The sequence below is a fragment of the Microcaecilia unicolor genome, chromosome 11 (assembly GCF_901765095.1).
Source record: "Microcaecilia unicolor chromosome 11, aMicUni1.1, whole genome shotgun sequence".
Classification (NCBI taxonomy): domain Eukaryota; kingdom Metazoa; phylum Chordata; class Amphibia; order Gymnophiona; family Siphonopidae; genus Microcaecilia; species Microcaecilia unicolor.
This window is the reverse complement of record NC_044041.1, coordinates 160,243,989-160,265,322: the sequence shown is the minus strand read 5'-3', so window position 1 is coordinate 160,265,322 and position 21,334 is coordinate 160,243,989. Positions and strand designations below refer to the sequence as shown.

The following is a 21,334-nucleotide window of genomic DNA, read 5'->3' as shown; positions in this document are numbered from 1 at the left end:
CTCAGACAAGTGCAGAAGGTATTCAAGCAGGGTCTGTGTAGGACAAGAGCGAGGATCTAGGGCCTTGCTGTCACACCAGACGGCAAACCTCCTCCAATGAAAGAAGTAACTTCTCTTAGTGGAGTCTTTCCTGGAAGCAAGCAAGATACGGGAGACACCCTCTGGCAGACCCAAAGAGGCAAAATCTACGCCCTCAACATCCAGGCCGTGAGAGCCAGGGACCGGAGGTTGGGATGCAGAAGAGCCCCTTCGTCCTGCGTGATGAGGGTCGGAAAACACTCCAATCTCCACGGTTCTTCGGAGGATAACTCCAGAAGAAGAGGGAACCAGATCTGACGCGGCCAAAAAGGAGCAATCAGGATCATGGTGCCTCGGTCTTGCTTGAGTTTCAACAAAGTCTTCCCCACCAGAGGAATGGGAGGATAAGCATACAGCAGGCCCTCCCCCCAATCGAGGAGGAAGGCATCCGACGCCAGTCTGCCGGTGGCCTGAAGCCTGGAACAGAACTGAGGGACTTTGTGGTTTGCTCGAGATGCGAAGAGATCCACCAAGGGGGTGCCCCACGCTTGGAAGATCTGGCGCACCACTCGGGAGCTGAGCGACCACTCGTGAGGTTGCATAATCCTGCTCAATCTGTCGGCCAGACTGTTGTTTACGCCTGCCAGATATGTGGCTTGGAGCACCATGCCGTACCGGCGAGCCCAGGTCCACATGCTGACGGCTTCCTGACACAGGGGGCGAGATCCGGTGCCCCCCTGCTTGTTACATAGTACATGGCAACCTGGTTGTCTGTCTGAATTTGAATAATTTGGTGGGACAGCCGATCTCTGAAAGCCTTCAGAGCGTTCCAGATCGCTCGTAACTCCAGAAGATTGATCTGTAGATCGCGTTCTTGGAGGGACCAGCTTCCTTGGGTGTGAAGCCCATCGACATGAGCTCCCCATCCCAGGAGAGACGCATCCGTGGTCAGCACTTTTTGTGGCTGAGGAATTTGGAAGGGACGTCCCAGAGTCAAATTGGTCCAAATCGTCCACCAATACAGGGATTCGAGAAAACTCGTGGACAGGTGGATCACGTCCTCTAGACCTCCAGCGGCCTGATACCACTGGGAGGCTAGGGTCCATTGAGCAGATCTCATGTGAAGGCGGGCCATGGGAGTCACGTGAACTGTGGAGGCCATATGGCCCAGCAATCTCAACATCTGCCGAGCTGTGATCTGCTGGGACGCCCGCACCCGGGAGACGAGGGACAACAAGTTGTTGGCTCTCGTCTCTGGGAGATAGGCGCGAGCCGTCCGAGAATCCAGCAGGGCTCCTATGAATTCGAGGTTCTGCACTGGAAAAAGATGGGACTTTGGGTAATTTATCACAAACCCCAGTAGCTCCAGAAGGCGAATAGTCATCTGCATGGACTGCAGGGCTCCTGCCTCGGACGTGTTCTTTACCAGCCAATCGTCGAGATATGGGAACACGTGTACTCCCAGCCTGCGAAGTGCCGCTGCTACCACAGCTAGGCACTTTGTGAACACCCTGGGCGCAGAGGCGAGCCCAAAGGGTAGCACACAGTACTGGAAGTGGCGTGTGCCCAACTGAAATCGCAGATACTGTCTGTGAGCTGGCAGTATCGGGATATGTGTGTAGGCATCCTTCAAGTCCAGAGAGCATAGCCAATCGTTTTGCTGAATCATGGGGAGAAGGGTGCCCAGGGAAGCATCCTGAACTTTTCTTTTACGAGATATTTGTTCAGGGCCCTTAGGTCTAGGATGGGACGCATCCCCCCTGTTTTCTTTTCCACAAGGAAGTACCTGGAATAGAATCCCAGCCCTTCTTGCCCGGATGGCACGGGCTCGACCGCATTGGCGCTGAGAAGGGCGGAGAGTTCCTCTGCAAGTACCCTCTTGTGCTGGAAGCTGTAAGACTGAGCTCCCGGTGGACAATTTGGAGGTTTTGAGGTCAAATTGAGGGTGTACCCCTGCCGGACTATTTGCAGAACCCACTGATCGGAGGTTATGAGAGGCCACCTTCGGTGAAAAGCTTTCAACCTCCCTCCGACCGGCAGGTCGCCCGGCACGGACACTTGGATGTCGGCTATGCTCTGCTGGAGCCAGTCAAAAGCTCGCCCCTTGCTTTTGCTGGGGCGCCGCGGGGCCTTGCTGAGTCGCACGCTGCTGACGACAGCGAGCGCGCTGGGGCTTAGCCTGGGCCGCAGGCTGTCGGGAAGGAGGATTGTACCTACGCTTGCCAGAAGAGTAGGGAACAGTCTTCCTTCCCCCGAAAAATCGTCTACCTGTAGAGGTAGAAGCTGAAGGCTGCCGGCGGGCGAATTTGTCGAATGCGGTGTCCCGCTGGTGGAGAGACTCTACCACCTGTTCGACTTTTTCGCCAAAAATGTTGTCCGCACGGCAAGGCGAGTCCGCAATCCGCTGCTGGATTCTATTCTCCAGGTCGGCGGCACGCAGCCATGAGAGCCTGCGCATCACCACACCTTGAGCAGCGGCCCTGGACGCAACATCAAAAGTGTCATAAACTCCTCTGGCCAGGAATTTTCTGCACGCCTTCAGCTGCCTGACCACCTCCTGAAAAGGCTTGGCTTGCTCAGGGGGAAGAGCATCAACCAAGCCCGCCAACTGCCGCACATTGTTCCGCATGTGTATGCTCGTGTAGAGCTGGTAAGACTGGATCTTGGACACGAGCATAGAGGAATGGTAGGCCTTCCTCCCAAAGGAGTCTAAGGTTCTAGCGTCCTTGCCCGGGGGCGCCGAAGCATGTTCCCTAGAACTCTTAGCCTTCTTTATCCCTCGGCGACCCAGAGCTCTCGGTGCCGACGCGGGGAGGAGACCGGTGTCGATGCTTCTTCGACTTCTTCCGAAGCATGTCACCGGAGCTCCCCGGCACCGACGAGGAGGACGTAGAATCCATCCGTCGCTTCCTCGGGGCCGAGGCCGAAGAAGGTCGGTCTCGGGGGGGGCTGTACCGCAGGAGCCCTCAGGGTGGGAGGAGACCCACCCGAAGGCTCACCGCCACCAGCAGGGGAATGGACAGCCCTCACCTGCACTCCTGACGATGCACCACCGTCCGACGACATCAGCAGACGAGGTCCTGGTACCACCGACGTCGATGCAGCTATCCGATGTCTCGGCGCCGATGCAGAGGCCCGATGCCTCGATGCACTCGATGCAAGGGCGGCCGAGGAAGATGGTCTGGACGCTGACGACGTCGATGCACTCGAAGATCCCGGTGCCGATGCCGACGAAGAGCCCGAGAACAAAACGTTCCACTGGGCTAGTCTCGCTACCTGAGTCCGCCTTTGAAGCAGGGAACACAGACTACAGTTCTGAGGGCGGTGCTCGGCCCCCAGACACTGAAGACACGACGAGTGTCGATCAGTGAGCGAGATAACCCGGGCGCACTGGGTGCACTTCTTGAAGCCGCTGGAAGGCTTCGATGTCATGGGCGGAAAAATCACGCCGGCGAAATCAAAGTCCGAAATGACGGAAAAAGAGCACCAAAACTTTAGAGGGAGAAAATCTCGACCGAGGCCGAAAAGAGGCCTACCCCGACGACGAAAGAAAACTTATCGGGGCCAAAAGCTGGAAATACGGGGAGGATTGAAACGAAACCCGGTGGAGGGGTTCCGGAGCACTTCCCGAGTACAAGGAAAGCTTTTATGCAGAAAAAACACGTTCAACAATATGGACGCGCGAGGTCGACTCTCCGGGGCTCGACACGGCGAAAAATACGACCGTACCGAGTGCGGACAAAAGAAGACTGGCCGGCTCGAGCCGGTTTCGGGCGGGAAGACGGCCGCGCATGCGCGGTGCGCGCGGGCGCGCGAGGGCTAGCAAAGGACTTTGCTAGTGAAGATTCCGATTGGAGGGGCTGCCGTGGACGTCACCCATCAGTGAGAACAAGCAGCCTGCTTGTCCTCGGAGAAACTTATTTCCACCACTGTACATCTTATTCACCCACAAAGTTAGGAACAGAACCCCATATTTTTTCCCCATGTTTTAAAGTTATTTCGCTTGATAAACAGTATGTTTCTTCATTTTATAAACACAATATAACCTAGATCTTCATTTAGCTATCAAAGGGACTCCTGGACTTTTCCATGCCACAGCTAAGGTGAGCTTAGATGCATGTAACAAGTGTCGAATCAAGAAAGTGATACTTACGAAACCCCAGAATCTCCCTGTTTAACAAGTAAATCCCAGGATCCCAAGGAACCTTCATGTCCAGTAATCCATAATATCTGAAAGAGGAAAGATTTCCAAAAAGCGATTGCCTTCAGGCATGACCACCAAATATATCCCATGGTGCCTCTAGCTCCACACTGTCTTCAAACACAATGCTGCTGAGGATTGAGGAAATCATCAACTAAGATGGTCTGGAGTTAAATACCATCAATATAATATCTCAACATTATTCTCTAGGACATTAGAAACAATAGCACTTTTTGCTAATAATTGCTTCACTGAGTCCCAATCTTCTAGTCCATAAGTTACATCTAATTCATGTTCCCATTTATGCCTGTGACTCCCATTAGCAACTCGAAGGTCCCGCAAATAACCATAGAGAGTACTCACCAAAAATCTAGTAAGTCAAAATTCTCGCAGACATCCTACAAAAAAGTGAAAGGACTGCCAGTTGTGGTCTAAACCATTTGGAAGTCAATAGATGTACAAGTTGCAAGTAAACATAATACGATTGCAGGAGGTCATAGTCCCAAGACAAGGTTTGAAAAGAGAGCAGAGTATCTTCATCATAAAGTTGACCCCACCTACTCAAGCCCTTGAATTCCCAAAATCTATAAACTGAAGGAACCAAGCCCGGGGGAACCTCAGGATTATGACAAAAATAGGAGTACATCGGGAAAACTGAAAATCCACCACGGAGCTCATGGAATCCCAAATTTGAAAAGTATGAGTAACCTGTCGGGGAAACAGCTTCCTCGATGTGTCTATGCCTCCGAGGAAACCAAATCATATAATACAAAAGGACTGGTCCCATCTGTATCTGCTCAATTTGAACCCACAATTTATAGTCATGATGTTGGAACCATTCAATCGCCGATCTAGCTTGAGCTGCTCTTTAATAACTCCATAGGTCAGGAATCCTCAGCCAACATTCAGAACCTCTAAAAAGGACTCTGCAAGAGAATCTACACTTTCTGTCACACCAAATAAACTTACGCAAGATTCCCTGAAAAGAGGCGACAGCCTGTTGAAGGACCTTAACTGGTAACACCTGATAAAACTTGCCTTTCCAGAATATTCATAATAGCGCTGCCTCACCCTAAGGCACAGTCAAAAAAAGTTTAGTTACCTATTGTAGCTTTCCCCACTTGACCCCATAAACAACATGGGAATATTCAAAAGAACATCCTCTCAAAGATTGCAGCCACACAAAACAGCACTCAGCAACAAACAGAAAACAGTATAAAGTGTGGGGGCGGGGGGTACACCCTCTGAGCCAACCAAGCCAAACTTGAGTAGGAATCAATCCACAATGCAGGCAATAATCAACACAGAACTCAGTCTCAAAAAAGGATGTTACACCAGGAAATCTTCAAGTCTGATCATTAACTGAATGAAGCCTTTTCCCCTTACTAGGAACCTGCCCTTGGGGCAGAGGACGAGGATGCAGCTCACAGACCAGAAGGTGTTTCAGGCGCTAAGCCTGCATCCCTTAATACCTTGCAAGCATAAGAACATAATAGTAGCCATACTGGGTCAGACCAATGGTCCATGTAGCCCAGGATCCTGTTTTCCAAACAGTGGCCAAGCCAGGTCACAAGTACCTGGCAGAAACCCAAATCATGGCAACACTCCATACTACAAATCCCAGGGCAAGCAATTGCTTCCTATGTCTGTCTCAATAGCAGACTGTGGACTTTTCTTCTAGGAACTTGTCCAAATCTTTTTTTGATCCACATACACTAACTGCTGTTACCACAAAAGAGTTCCAGAGCTTAAACTATTTGTTGAGTGAAAAAAATATTTCCTCCTACTTGTTTTAAAAGTATTTCCATGTAAGTTCCTCGAGTGTTCCCTAGTCTTTGTACTTTTAGCCATTTCACTCTATAAAGTGACCCCTAGAGTGGGAAGTTGAGAGCCAGTGGAAAAAGCCAGTGATATCTGTTCCTTTCGCAGCAATTCCAGGCCAGGTTTAAATTCCCTTCTCTTGGCCAATGTAAATGCAGAAAGATCTTGAAAAACAAACACCAAGGCACCTTGAAACTGAAGCAAAGGAAGAGAACGTGCCTTCAGCATTAGCAGCTCCTCATCAGTTTGCTGTGCAAAGCATACAATAATGTCTCAGGGTCAACTGTCTGAAGTATCTCAATATCAGATGCCAATTTAGGAAGCTCTAGCAGCTGGCGACACAGGGCCTGTACTACCTTTCAGACATTCTCCTAGTGGTTGTTCTCCAGCACACCATGGAATCTCCAGATGTTGTGACAGCTTCTATTCTCTATGTCATCCAGTTTAAATTGCAAGGCCTCAAACTGAACCTCAAGGTTGGTATATTTAGATTGCAGCTGCGAGATCACTTCGCCTTGTTCTTCAAATTGCACCTCCATGACCTCGAAACACACCTCCACGTCCTGCCTGCCTTTAAGCAGGATGTCAATGAGAGTCGCAAGTTCCCCTCACATCTCTTTTCACTCGGACCATGAATCCCAAAAGCAGCACTGCACTTCACGGGTAAAGCTCCTCAAATTCACTGGCTCCGATTCTTTATCCTCCAAGTCACTGTAAAGGTTTCCTGTCCGTGTCTGCTTCAGTGAGGTAGGCCGCGAAGCCTGCCACATGAAGTCCTCAGTCCCGGTCCTGCGAAACTGCCCAAGAGTCTCCTTTGCATCAGCAGCTTTCGACTTCTGAGCCATCAGGGAGGGTAAACTGCTCAAACTATATGTAATTAGCATTATAATATACCCCAATGCTGAGAGATGTAGGCTTTTAATCAAGAGGGATGGCTGGAGCATAAAATCAGGCACCCATTCAGGAAGCCAATGTCACTTCCACTCCTCGAGTAGGGGGTTTCAACATACCAACAATGACACCAAGATCCTTTTCCTAAGCGGCGACTCCTAATGTGGAACCTTGCATCATGTAGCTATCGTTTGGATTCCTCTTTCTTCATGCATCACCTTGCACTTGCTCACATTAAACCTCATCTGTCATCCCTGTGAAGGGTTACTGAGGTATGTAAGTGCTACAATGACATTGACATTTGGATGCCCAGTCTCGTAAGGCCCTCTTGCAATTCAACAATTTTGAATAATTTTGTGTCATCAGCAAACTTAATTACCTCACTAATTATTCCCAACTCAAAATATGTTTAAAAACAGCGGCCCAGCACAGACCCCTGGGAAACCCCACTATCTATCCTTATCCATTGAGAATACTGACCATTTAACCAGGGCCGCCGAGAGACAGAGCCGGGCCAGGGGCAGTGCCTCCGCCGGCCCCTTCACCCCCCCACCACTTAGGACGCAGCCACCATGCCCAATCTGAAATGTCGCCGCTGCCCTTCACTCACTCTCGGGCTTCCACCAGATCCCGGTATTAGAAAAGGTATAGAGAAGGGCAATGAAAATGATAAAGGGATGAGACGACTTCCCTATGAGGAAAGGCTAAAGTGGCAAGGGCTCTTCAGCTTGGAGACGAGACGGCTGAGGGGAGATACGATAGAGGTCTATAAAATATTGAATGGAGTGGAATGGGTAGATGTGAATCATTTGTTTACTCTTTCCAAAATTCTAGGACTAGGGGCACATAATGAAGCTATAAAGTAGTAAATGTATTTCTTCACTCGAACGTTAATTAAACTCTGGAATTCGTTGCCAGAGAATGTAGTAAAAGCAGTTAGTTTAGTGAGGTTTAAAAAAAGGTTTGGATAACTTCCTAAAAGTCTAAGCGCCATTATTAAGATGGATTTGGGGAAAATCCACTGCTTGGATAAGCAGCATAAAATGTTTTGTACTATTTTGGGATCTTGCCCGTACTTGTAATCTGGATTGGCCACTGTTAGAAACAGGATGCTGGGCTTGATGAACCTTCGGTCTGTCCTAGTACAGCAATGCTTATGTTCTTATAATTCTCTGGAAGATCAAGAAATAAGGTCATACAATATATATATTTGATGAAACCAAAGCTCAGGTAACTCCTTTCATTGTACCAGAGTCCAAATATAGGGTAAGGATCCTCATCATATGTAGCTTGAAAAAGACCCCATGCAGATTTTCACATGAGATTTAAAGCTTACATTTTCATCAGTGGTCACACCTAGATTATTTCAATCTTAGGCTTTCTCCCAGATTTTAAACTGTTCTATAATTCAGCCTAAGTCTAGACGTCCTCTCTTGGACACTCACAGCTTATCAATTTTGTCTGTATTTTGCTTCAAATCATTTTCCAGTAGCTAATTATTAATAGATCGCAAGCTTTCACATGTGCTGAGTATTGCACTAGACTATCATTGCCAACAGGCCCTACCAATTATATATCACCTGCATAAAGTAATTAGTCTCTGCTTTTTCTAGTGCCTTTTTTCTTTATTTTAGTACTGTTGTAAACTGATTTTAAGCCTTTGTAGACAAAGTGGTATATCAAGCAAATGTAAAGAAAGCAAGCCAAAATCTCCAATGACATTCCTCAGGGGTTGAAGGTTTACATTAAGTAGAGTATGGACACAAACTTTCTATCCATGCTCCTTGGTCTCCCACACCCTACATAAAGGGATCCAGAGAAATACCCACCAGTAGTTTGGGGCTGAGAAGACTGTGACACACTTCGTCTCGTGTGTGACCTCATATCCCTCCGGCTTTACCTCATGGCTCCTGATAATATAATCTAAGTGGTTTTCCGCTAGAAAGGCTTTGGTGACATCGGGGCCAAACTGACAGCTGACACCTCGCTTGCTGACTGAGCGTCCATTCTGGAATTTGAAGAGGGGGCAGATGGGGAGTGACAAAAGAAATTAGTTGGTGCAGAATGACACAAAGTATGAGCCCTTTATTTTATGATTACAATGTGTTGTGTATTATGAATAGTGCTATGAATGTTTTTGTTTGTTTGTTTTTATGTATCTAATGTAACCCACTCTGAACCTGTGCGGGATATAAGACTTCAATAGCATAGCATAGTAATTCATGTGGGCTCCGACAGCAGCAGTCAATGAGATGACAGTTCCAGAGAGGGCAATGTTTGATCTCAATTTAGGACTACATTTATTAAAGTGCACTAATGCTGTTAATACATGTTATTAATCAATAGGTTTCCATAAAATGGGACCTGCAGTAAATAGACAGCATTAATGGACGTTAGAACATGCTAATGTGGTAGTGCACTTTAGTAAATCTAGCCATTACAGTCCATTGGTAATTAGTGTAAAAGAACACCATAAGTCCAATAAGTTCAACCTCCATAGTCAAGAAAAACTGCAGCAGCGAAAAAAAAAATGTTTTTGAACTCAAAATCTGGGCAAATATCCTCAAAAGGTGGTTAATAAATTTTAAATAAAATTGGTTCAAGTCCCAAGAGTTTTGACTATCGGGACACCTAGCCATTGCTCTTTCTTCCAGAACTCTATTTTTTCCATTATCACTCAAAAAGCAAAAGTTTCATAATTTCTTCACTCTGAGAAAATGAGTCCTTTCCTCCAAAGTGGATTTTGTTGTTTGCTGTATGATTTTATTTGGGGGAAGAAGCAGAGGTAAGGGGCCCAGGTTTTGTCATGCCAATTTAAGAACATGAATTAATGGCTCAAAGTACAAAATATCCTCATCCAAACTGCAATTAAAAAAGGAAGAAAATCACTGGAAAAACAAAAATGAAAAAACTCTGCTGAACAGATGCCTAGGAAACCCTCTCAGGCTTCCACAGCAACGGTTACAAACGTTTTGATATTCCCTGGATCCAATAGTCAACAATGGCTACATCACATGTGCACGAACCAACTTCCCATTTGGTGCTTACTACCACAATCAAATTCTGTTATAACACTCCCATCCACTGGTTTCCCAGCCCTCTCCTCAGGGATTATTGTATACATTTATGAAAGTGCCAAGTGTGATATAAAGAGTTAAATTGGGGTGGGGGGGGGGGGGGGGTCCGATGTGCCCAGGAGCACATCATCTCTGGCCCTTTCACTGCAGGGTAGGAGTACATAGGCATGCATACTTCTGATAAATTCCTATCACCCACTCCTTAAATCAGGGGACAGATTCATCAGGGTGGAAAGAGAAAAGGCAGTTTGTGACAATGTGCTTTGTGCCACAAACATGAAGATTTGAAATATGGTTCAGTAAAAGATACCTGAGGCTGTGGGTCAGACCAGAGCAAATCACACATGAGACCTGGCAATGAGAAAAATATTTAAATTCAGATTAACTAAAATATACAGGAAAGTCAAATGTGAAGACCCAAGATAGTGTTGATAACCAAACAAAAACATCAATGTACAAAACCTTCCCCAGTTTTTACTCACCACTGAAAAGTGAATGCACTGAACCTTGTTATGGGATTCACTGAGACTGACTAGAGTGGCACCCTTTCATGCATTCAGCAGACAGGTAAAAAGTTACACCAATGGAAGGCAGTGAAGTTATAATCAATACCATGGCTTCAGCTCCAAGTGTGGACTGGTTCTTATTGTACAAAATATTGTAGACCACAGAAATGTTTAAGCCTTAGCCCAATATATCATTAAGCTTTATAAGCAAACACGAAAACTGAATAGTGTCAGTTCTGAGGTATGAACTCAACAGTTAATGTTGCTTAGCTTAGTTCAACTAGCAAAGAAAAATGCTCTGATTCCAGCACACACACACAAAAATATATATATATATATTTGACACACTTGTAAAAGTGGGAGACTAGCTTAAAAAATATTTGCAAAAGTGATGCCAAGTTATTAAAAGTTACACACTAGTTTTCAAAAATCATACACTACCTAAAAAGTTTTAAAGTTGACCACTTTTTACAAATTACAAAAATGTTTGTCTGACAACATGAATTCTACAAAATATTCAATGAAAAACGAGCATGTATATTCTGTGACTTTTCAAACGTTTAGTGTTTATTTGAATCCCACAGAAGTGTTGGTTATTTGAAAATACATCTGAGGTATAGGGATAAGGGGCAACGTGAAGGTTTATAGTTATACTGTGTAGGAAAAAGCTGAGACGATTAAGGTGAAAACAGAAAATAGACAAGAGTTTGACTAAGCATTCAGTAAAAAAGAGAAATTAGAAAGGTACTGAACAAAAAAAAGAAAGGTACTGAACTAAACTAAGGCTGGTGCCAGGCAGACTTTGCAGGTCTGTGTTCTATATATGGCAATCCAGTTTAGGATGAACGACACCTTCAGTAGCTGGAACCAAGGACAGTGCTGGGCAGACTTTTACAGTCTGGGTCCCACAAATGACAACATGGATTCAGATAGGCTGGAGTGGACTTTGACTAACTCAGAGCCAGGCAGAATTCTAGGATCTATGTCCAAGAAACACCAAAGAAAAACATGATCAACTATATATCATGTTCATTGTTGATTTGATCATGAATTGATTATGGGTGTAACTGTTGGGCTGACTGGATGGACCGTTCAGGTCTTTATCTGCCGGCACTTACTATGTTACTTTGGGGCTACATGGGGTGGGGGGTATGGTTTAATGTGTGGCAGACTTGATCCTTAACTTTCCTTTCTTTTATTATTGTAGTTCCTTTTCTTTTTTTTCATTGTTTGAAATTGTAAACTGTTCTGATAATACACCACTCAGGAGAAAAACTAAGTGTGTAATAAACTTGAAATGTGGGAAAGGCCAGATCTCCAGGCTGTTCTGAGAATAGTTGTTTATAGTTTGATAATCTAATGTACCACCAACCAATCATCTGTCTCTAGAAGTTGTTTACTTAATGGGTTAAAGAGGTAAAAGGTGAGGAGCTTGGGTAAAAAGAGAAACTACACTGAAAATGTTAAAGGAATTAAGAAAAATAAATCTTACTTGAAAGTTGAGGTCCACTGAATTTAGTAAAACTAGTTTGTGTAACGTGTGAGTGGAACAAGTGTTGGTGGCGAGAAGATGCAGAATAAACTTGAAAACTGCACTTTTTCACTGAATGTTTTATAGAATTCATACAGTGCCAAACATTTTTGCCATTTATAAACAGTGGTCAACTTTAAAACTTTTTAGGCAATACATGATTTTTGAAAACTATCCAGTGTGTAAATTTTAATAACTTGGCATCATTTTGCAAAGATTTTTGAGCTAGTCCCCCACTTTTACGAGTTTGCCAAGTATATTCTTGTTTTTCGTAATGTATCAGAGGATTTTTCTTCGCTAGTATGTATCTTTTTGTGACATGTAGAATTTAACAAAACTACAATAAAATATTTCCAAAAATGTTGTATTTGTAAATTGTGAATATAATATGTGGTTTTTAAATCTTAGGGCCCTGTTTACTAAACATTTTTAGTGTGTGCTAATGCTAGAGACACTCACAGCGCACCTTAGTAAAAAGGAGAGAAAACAATGAACAAAGTAAGAGTTCTTAAAGAGAATAGTAAAAGCAAGTTTGAAATTGGTATCTTGAGATTGAAAAACAGCTAGCAGTCCTAAGGTATTACAGACCCTTGGAAGTTTTAAGTCCTCCAGCCAACACCCCCCCCCCCCCCCCCACCACCACCACCACACAACTCTTAAAGAACCCCAGGTATAGAATGTGAGAAAGTTCATTTTGAGGATGATCTAGAAAGAATTTTTTTTTTTTGTAATAGTCACTAAGAAATCACAGAGTTGGCTTGACCAGAAGCAGGACTTTTCAGCATTGCCATTTTGGGTCACCATTTCAGTACCGCTAAAACAGCGTTAGAAGTTAAAGCCGCAACAAATTTTGGATGGTCCAGAATCTTGGACACAAGTAAAAGTCCTCCACTTTTTTTCCCACCCACCCCCCTCAAACTGACCTTCGGTATTCGTCGGGAGCAGGGCTGTGTCTGTGTGGGAGGATGGTTCTTCAGGAAGCCTGTTCTGTCCTCCCTCACAGGCGCCATCTGGGGCAGCCCACATCTCCCAAGGATCTCCAACTGCAGTGAGCAAGCACAGCCCTACTCCCGACAAATACCGATTGTCAGTGCGGGGCAGGAGATGTAAAAATGTGCCTGTGAGGGAGGATGGTTCTTCTGGAAGCCTATTCTGTCTTCCCTCTCAGGCACCATCTGGGGAAGCCCACACTTCCCTTTTCCCAAGGATCCCCAGCTGCAGTGAACAGACACAGCCCTACTCCCCACAAATACCAAAGATCAGTGCAGGGCAGCGGGAGGGAGGAAAAGTAGAAGACTTTTTGCTTTTGTCCAGAGCCACCCAAAAACCCTTGCAACCTTACATTCTGCACCTGAGTCACCCGATTCATGGACACAGAACTCTCTTGAAGTTGCCTGAATCAACCAATCGTCCAAGCAGGGATTAACTAGTACTCCCCTCTTGTCACAAGACAGCTGCTACCACTACCATGACCTTGGAAAAAGTGCGGGGAGCCGTGACGAGGCCAAAAGGGAGCACACAGAACTGATAATGCTGCCCCAAAACTAGGGAGTGAAGAAATCTGATGCCCTGGCCAAAACAGAATATGCAGATATGCCTCCATAAAATCCAAAGAAGTGAAGAATTTGCTCAGCTCAACTGCAACAATCACCGACTGCAGGGTCCCAAAGTGGAAAGTCTATACACGCCCCTCTGGCCCTGAGAAAGGACCAAGTCTGCTGGAAATAGAGGCCCCGGGAAGCCATGCCAGACCTATAACACCAAGCATCCTGAAACCGCCTTTTGGTCGACAAACCTCTACCTGCCAACTTGGCTTGACCTCAGGTTGTCTGGGAACCTTAGTCACCCCCAGATTCCTGACCAACTGTGGGTAAGAGGAACCCGAATTATAGCTACGTCTTGCAAGGTTCCGCGTTAGGAGTTACGGATCAAGAAAGGGATCTGGGTGTCGTCGTCGATGATACGCTGAAACCTTCTGCTCAGTGTGCTGCTGCGGCTAGGAAAGCGAATAGAATGTTGGGTGTTATTAGGAAGGGTATGGAGTCCAGGTGTGCGGATGTTATAATGCCGCTGTATCGCTCCATGGTGCGACCGCACCTGGAGTATTGTGTTCAGTACTGGTCTCCGTATCTCAAAAAAGATATAGTAGAATTGGAAAAGGTACAGCGAAGGGCGACGAAAATGATAGTGGGGATGGGACGACTTTCCTATGAAGAGAGGCTGAGAAGGCTAGGGCTTTTCAGCTTGGAGAAGAGACGGCTGAGGGGAGATATAATAGAAGTGTATAAAATAATGAGTGGAATGGATCGGGTGGATGTGAAGCGACTGTTCACGCTATCCAAAAATACTAGGACTAGAGGGCATGAGTTGAAGCTACAGTGTGGTAAATTTAAAACGAATCGGAGAAAAGTTTTCTTCACCCAACGTGTAATTAGACTCTGGAATTCGTTGCCGGAGAACGTGGTACGGGCGGTTAGCTTGACGGAGTTTAAAAAGGGGTTAGATAGATTCCTAAAGGACAAGTCCATAGACCGCTATTAAATGGACTTGGAAAAATTCCGCATTTTTAGGTATAACTTGTCTGGAATGTTTTTACGTTTGGGGAGCGTGCCAGGTGCCCTTGACCTGGATTGGCCACTGTCGGTGACAGGATGCTGGGCTAGATGGACCTTTGGTCTTTCCCAGTATGGCACTACTTATGTACTTAACTTTTCCAGCTCCTCACCAAACAAGGAACCCTTAAAGGGAAAACAACTGAGCTTAGTCTTGAAAGCAGTATCAACTGACCATCCTTGAAGCCATGGACTTAGCCAAAGAGCACAACAGGTCATACATAGCATCAGAAAGAAGAGAGCTGCCCATCTCTATTTTAGCCAGCTCCTAATCCACCAGAGGTCATTTGTCAGTCTTCCTGTCCAATACACGCTCCACCCACCAAAAACAGGCCCTATCCACAAGGCCACCACAAACAGCTGCATGAACCACCAAAGCTGCATCGTCAAAACTCTGCTTCAAGAGCATCTCCATCAACCAGGGAAGAATATTTTTTGGTAACTGCTGAGACCACTGCATCCATGATCGGACGATGCAAAGAGTCCATATCCTGATCAGGAATGGGATACAGATGCACCATAGACCAGGCAAGCCTAGAAGAGGTGGCTTGGGACTTCCACTGCATCTGAATCACATCCCTGATGTCCTGATGCATAGAGAAGGACTGAGATGACTTACAAATGCCCTTCAACCAGGGATCCAACAAATTTGAGGGGGGGTGGTGTTTACATTGTACTTTTTGTTATTTGTAATCTGCCTGTGTACCAGTGTGTAGTGGATATATCTTCAATAAAATGTTTAAACTTGGGAAAAAAAAGGGATCCACTATCCGCGGAGATTCCTTAGGGTCTTCCTCAAATCACATGATATAACATTCCTGAATAATCTCATGAAGCTCATCGCAATGGAAAATGCGGACCCCTGATGAATCCTCCCAAAGGGGGAAGATCCTCCACCCATTCTTCAGTATTCCCTTGAACTAACAGGATACAGGAAATCCTTCTCAGACCAATCTGTCTCATCAGAAACAGCCCCATCACCATCCAGCGAGTCCTTCCTAAAGGACAATCTGCAGCGCTTGGGAGGAAACAAGGGGTCATGAAGGAGAGGCACACAGCCCGAATCCCCCTGTTTTGACCCACACTGGGCTCCAGCCCTATGGAGGTAAAAAGCCCGGTACATAGCCAATATGAAATCAGGCTTAAAATCCACCCCCGCTCCATCCCCTGGGGAAGCACTGACATGCTGCTCAATAGAAGGGTCACAAAAGAGAGGGTAAAACAGCATACAAAATAATTTATTTGTTGCATTTGTATCCCACATTTTACCACCTTCTTGCAGGCTCAATGTGGCTTACATATTACCGTTAACGGCGTAGCAAGAAACTAGTAAAAGAATCAGTTGGACCACTATATGACCAAGAGATAAAAAGGGCACTCAGGGAAGACAAGGCCAAAATGGACAGACAAATTCTTTGCTTCAGTCTTCACTGAAGACCATGGTATTCAACGGTGACGAGTCGGAGGTACTGAAACTAATCTCTAAATCTGGAATACACAATAGTGCAATTTAATAATTAAGCTTAGAAAATCGCTTTGACCGGATGGTATACATCCTGGAGTACTGATAGAACAATGGAACTTGCAGAACTATTGTTAGTAATATGTAAATTTATCTTGAACATCAAGCATGGTATTGGAAGATTGAAGGGTAGCCAATGTAACACTAATTTTTAAAAAGGGTTCCAGAGGTGACCCAGGAAATTATAGACCAGTGAGCCCAACGTAAGTGCTGAGCAAAATGAAAGAGGCTATTATAAAGATTTTGTACAAAACTAAAAATGTGTCCCGTTAGACATCTTCTGTTGTCAACTTTAGACTTTCTGCTTCAGAATAGCTATATGCTTATCAATGTGTTTACTTAATACAACATTGTCTATTTTGTAAATTGTACCTATATTAACTTATGTAAGCCACAGAACTAGATTTGATATATGAATGTTTGTGGGATACAAATTCAATAAAATGAAATGAAAATTACTGAACATATACTTTGGCATGGATTAATGAAACAAAGCCACATGGATTTAGTCAACGGAAATCTTGCCTCACCAATCTGATAAATTTCATGTGGATAAAGGTGAGCCAGTTGGATTTTCAAAAGGCATTTGACAGTACCTCATAAACAGCTCCTGAGGAAATCAGAAAGTCATGGGACAGAAGGTGGTGATCTATTAATTGTTATGTCTGTCACTAGCTCCTGGATCGTGAGCCCTTGAGCCCAGGCCAAAAACAGGACGGGAATCTAGGAAAGGCCTGGGGTGGACCGAACCACCACTAACACCGTAACAGACTATAGGGTACTCACTCCGGACTCCAGGCTCCCGAGAAGAGGTGCAGAACCCCTCAAACGATAGGGAACTACAGGACACGTAGGGCCTGCACTCAACGACCAGGCTGCACCCAGCTACCGGATGCGGAGCCACAGGAACAGCTGGCCCCCACAGGAACTGCACAGTTGATGCAGGAACATAGATACCAGAACAGCTTCGCCAGTCTTCACCTGCACTTGGCCACTGTCCCCCAGAAGTTGAGCCCCTGGGCTCAAGCGGCCGGCCGGACTTGGGGTTAGCAGCAGCAGCAGAAGTATCCGGCAAAGCTGCACCAGACTGACAGGTGGGGCAGGACCCAGCCCAGCCGGGCAAAGAGTCCTGAGCAAAGAAAGAGTACAAGCCAGAACACAGACTACTAAGCACAGAAACCCACATACAGCAGACACAGAGACTGAGGGGTTAACACAGCCCACTAACCCAGAGCAAGAAGTGAAACCTCAACAAGCAGAACTAAAACAAACAAATTAACTAATCAAACAAGGCACACACTATCCTCAACCAGAGAACACCGCTCAGCTGCAGGAAAAAGACAATTAACCCCACGCTGAGACAAACACAAACAATGAACACAGAAGAAATGCCGACAGCCAGCACTTCAAGACACAGAGGGCAAGATGCACTAAACTAAACGAGCCTTTAGCGAGCCTTTAACGAACAAGTTTTTAACCGTGGCATGCACTAAAGGACATTTTCCAACGGCAGTAGCAGCTAACGAAAACGGAATGCAGATGAGCAAATTGTGCAGAAACCCTATTGTAATGAGATGCACTAACCTTTTCCGATTGCCTTAACAGTGGAAATCGCCGGAAAATTTAACGGGAGGTTGTACCTCTCGTTGGGGCTGCGCTAGATCGAAAAATTGTCAAAAACGTATGTCATATACGCCGCCCGAAGACGCCATGCCGTTCACCTCCCCGTTTTTCAATCAGCTGATATTGAAGAGTGCAGTTGAAATCGTCCATCAGAAAAATAGCCTTCAATTTTGGCCGGGTTTTCAATCAGCTGATATCGGAGAGTGTAGTTGAAAGCGTGCATCACAAAAATAGCCTTCCATTTTGGCCATTATTCACACCCAAATAATAAAAACTTCCTTTATGGCCGTGCTTCACTCAGCTGAGAGACCTGGAAGTCTCTGAGCCAATCACAGCGCTGTGATTGGCTCAGAGACTTCCAGATCTCTTAGCTGACTGTGAAGCACGGCCAAAAAAGATGTTTTTATTATTTGGGTGTGAATAATGGCCAAAATGGAAGGCTATTTTTGTGATGCATGTTTTCAACTGCACTCTCCTATATCAGCTGATTGAGAAACGGGGGTGAGCGGCGCGGCGTCTTCGGGGAAGGTGACATCATAGGTTTGGCGATTGTGCGCATGCGTTTCCTATACCGCTGGCGGAGATTACACCAGATTAACAATACTTTCATGCATCCGACGTTTGAATACTGCGCCGAACATGTGCGTCTTTTCACAGGGAAAAAGGCAGGTGAGAAGCTACAGCAGGGAAAAAATCCTTCACACTAAGCACTGTTTACCTGAAACTGCAGGTAAAAATAGCTCCTGGATAAAGACGTCAGTAGCTGCAGACTTCAGCTACCACCCAGCTGACCAATAGCAAGCAAGTCCCACCCAGCTAACCTAGCAGGGAGATTACTAGCCACTCCCTAGCCCTAGCAGAGTGGATACCAGCCTCCCTCAGCCTGCTAGCAAAACATAGCAGAAACATAACAATAATACAGAAACAGAAAAAAGCAACACTGGGCTTCCAGGATTGGGATAATCAATGTCCTCCTTTATTGAATGATGACCCAACACGGGCCGTATTTCGGCTCACAAGCGCCTGCCTCAGGGGCCTAGCATAAAATAACACACAAATATGTCAATCAAATATAAATTACAACATACACATACAAAACGCCATACAATTATAGAAAAGTATGTCAAAAAAATTAAACAATCACATAAAACAATGGGTACACATATACGTAAAGGAACTTTTAATGTGCAATCATAATTGTACTGCTCGTTGGGGCTGCGCTAGATCGAAAAATTGTCAAAACCGTATGTCATAAACATCGCCCGAAGACGCCATGCCGCTCACCTCCCCGTTTGGAGTGGCACGGCATGGAGTGGAAGAGTGGCCTAGTGGTTATGGTGGTGGACTTTGGTGCTGGGGAACTGAGGAACTGAGTTCGATTCCCACTTCAGGCACAAGCAGCTCCTTGTGACTCTGGGCAAGTCACTTAACCCTCCATTGCCCCATGTAAGCCGCATTGAGCCTGCCATGAGTGGGAAAGCGCGGGGTACAAATATAACAAAAAAAAAAAATTAAAAATTGATAAAGTGAAGGTCTGTGTATTCATATATGTATGTGTCGTAATCTTACTCAGGACCGGTTGTCATTCATAAGTATATAGCATGTGAGATCCAAGAATAATTATTCCATCTTAATTGTTGATGCTATGGCAAAACTTTGTATATATGTATATACGTGTACACACATATGTGTTTATACGTCTATATTTATGTATTTAGACTAATATGGAACTGTTGTAAACTTGCATTCATATATAACCCCCTTTTTTATATATATAAAATCTATGCATTTTCAAATTTGTATGCACAGGTCGACAAACAGAAGCTTTGATTCACAATTTATTTGCAAACCAACCATACAAATTTTGTTGATAGATCAGCGTTAGAGACTGAGGCAGAATTAGAACAGCGCTACTTTGATGATCATACTATAATGGGTTCAGCATAATCCATAGTGAATGTCATTCTCCATACACATTCTGTATGACTAAGATGATTCTATAACAGATCGAGTCAGCTGTTCAATAGGTTTGTTCAGTGAGTCATGAGACTCTATTTTAAAGTTTTCCAGCCATCTGATTCTCAAATTTGGTAATAAAATTAATCGTGCAATTTTTATGGTTACAAATAACAGAATCCTTATTATATATATTTTTAGGATACTACGACGTTGGCAATTCGTCACTTTTAGATCTTTTATATATACAGGCACTAGCGCGCATGCCCTTGCATTTGTCGGGCTTTTCTGCACCGACAGCACTCTGTGTACTGACAGCGTTTTTTGAGCTCAGAAACACTACCCACATCATAGGTAAGATACATTGCGATCCTTAAACTGTCAGAGTTTTTGTTTATTGTGTAGACAAAGGTAAATCATCTGTCAAGTAGTCATGCTCAACTAACAACTTTCCTATATTTCGCAGTCTTTAGTTGGCATGTTGTGATCCTTACTTTACTTCGATCTAGACACTCTGAGGAGTAAATTGATAAGAATTGCTAAACACGCAGTCTGTTTGATGTGCAGTAGCAGGTGAATTATCAGTCATCAAGCCATTCTGGGATAATGTTTATTTTCCATACAATTTACTGCATTAAGGGGTAGATGCACTAAAAAAATCATTAAAGCCCTTCCCTTACCGATTCCATAGCAAAGAAACGGACATGCATCAAGGAAATCGCATGCAAATGAGCTGGTCGCTGCTAGCTCATTTGCATGGGATTTCCTTCCAAGCCAGTTGAGCATTCGTAGAGCAGTCAAGCATTATGCTGGCTGCTCTGCGCATGCCAAGGATGTCCTTTATGGACGTCCTTCACTCAAAAAAGAAAACAAGGGGATCCGGGAATTCCAAAGTGAGCTGAGAGAGAGATCTCCCTGCCGTTCTCTCCCTGCCAAACACAAACGCCCCTGAGCCATTGCTAGTCACCATCACCTGTGAACGAGCACTTCTATTGGCTGACAAAAAGAGGCGGGCTCCATTGGTCTCCAGAAGTTCATCGTCGCTAAAAGAAAAGTTGGAACCTATCTCCGTGGCAGGTTGAACCTGTTGTTGCTCCTCTAAAGGGGATTGGCTTTGGGCACAAAGCTGAGAGAAATGCAGTCAGTTCTCGGCCTGTGAGATTAGTGTTTTACCTTCGTTTCTTCTGAACAGTGAGCAAATAAAAACCAGGGTTCGTTCTAATGTTGCTCCGTTGTTGTTGCAGCCGCTGCCAGGTGGTGATGGTGCTGTAGATGCTATGGAGTTCTTTCTTTCCTTTTGCCTAAGGTGGATTTTTGTGTGCCTTTTTCTCTTGTCACTCCTTGCAAATTTTCGGTCGCAGTAATCGCAGGCGAAAGGTTTCTCCCCCATATGGGTGTGGATGAGGGTGGTGAGGTGATCGCTGCGACTGAAATTCCTCATACAGATCCAGCACTGAAGGGTTTATGGCCCATGTGAATCCTGATGTGCTGGGTTATTTTTAAATGTTTTTATTAGGCAATAATGCTGTCAAGCAAACAAAACATATTTCACATAGGTAATAGAGTGATCAGATAT

At 45.1% G+C, this 21,334-nt stretch overlaps 1 protein-coding gene across 1 annotated transcript in view; it reads right to left on the bottom strand.

Moving 5' to 3' along the window:
- LOC115480179 (serine/threonine-protein phosphatase 5) overlaps nt 1-21,334 on the bottom strand; it is a 165,553-nt gene that overhangs the window by 26,252 nt on the left and 117,967 nt on the right. Inside the window, exons 10-11 of the mRNA XM_030218668.1 lie at nt 10,319-10,359; nt 8,761-8,939 (exon numbers count right to left, since the gene is read on the bottom strand). Of these exons, the coding sequence (XP_030074528.1) occupies nt 8,761-8,939; nt 10,319-10,359 (220 nt within the window). The remainder of the gene's footprint in view (nt 1-8,760; nt 8,940-10,318; nt 10,360-21,334) is intronic.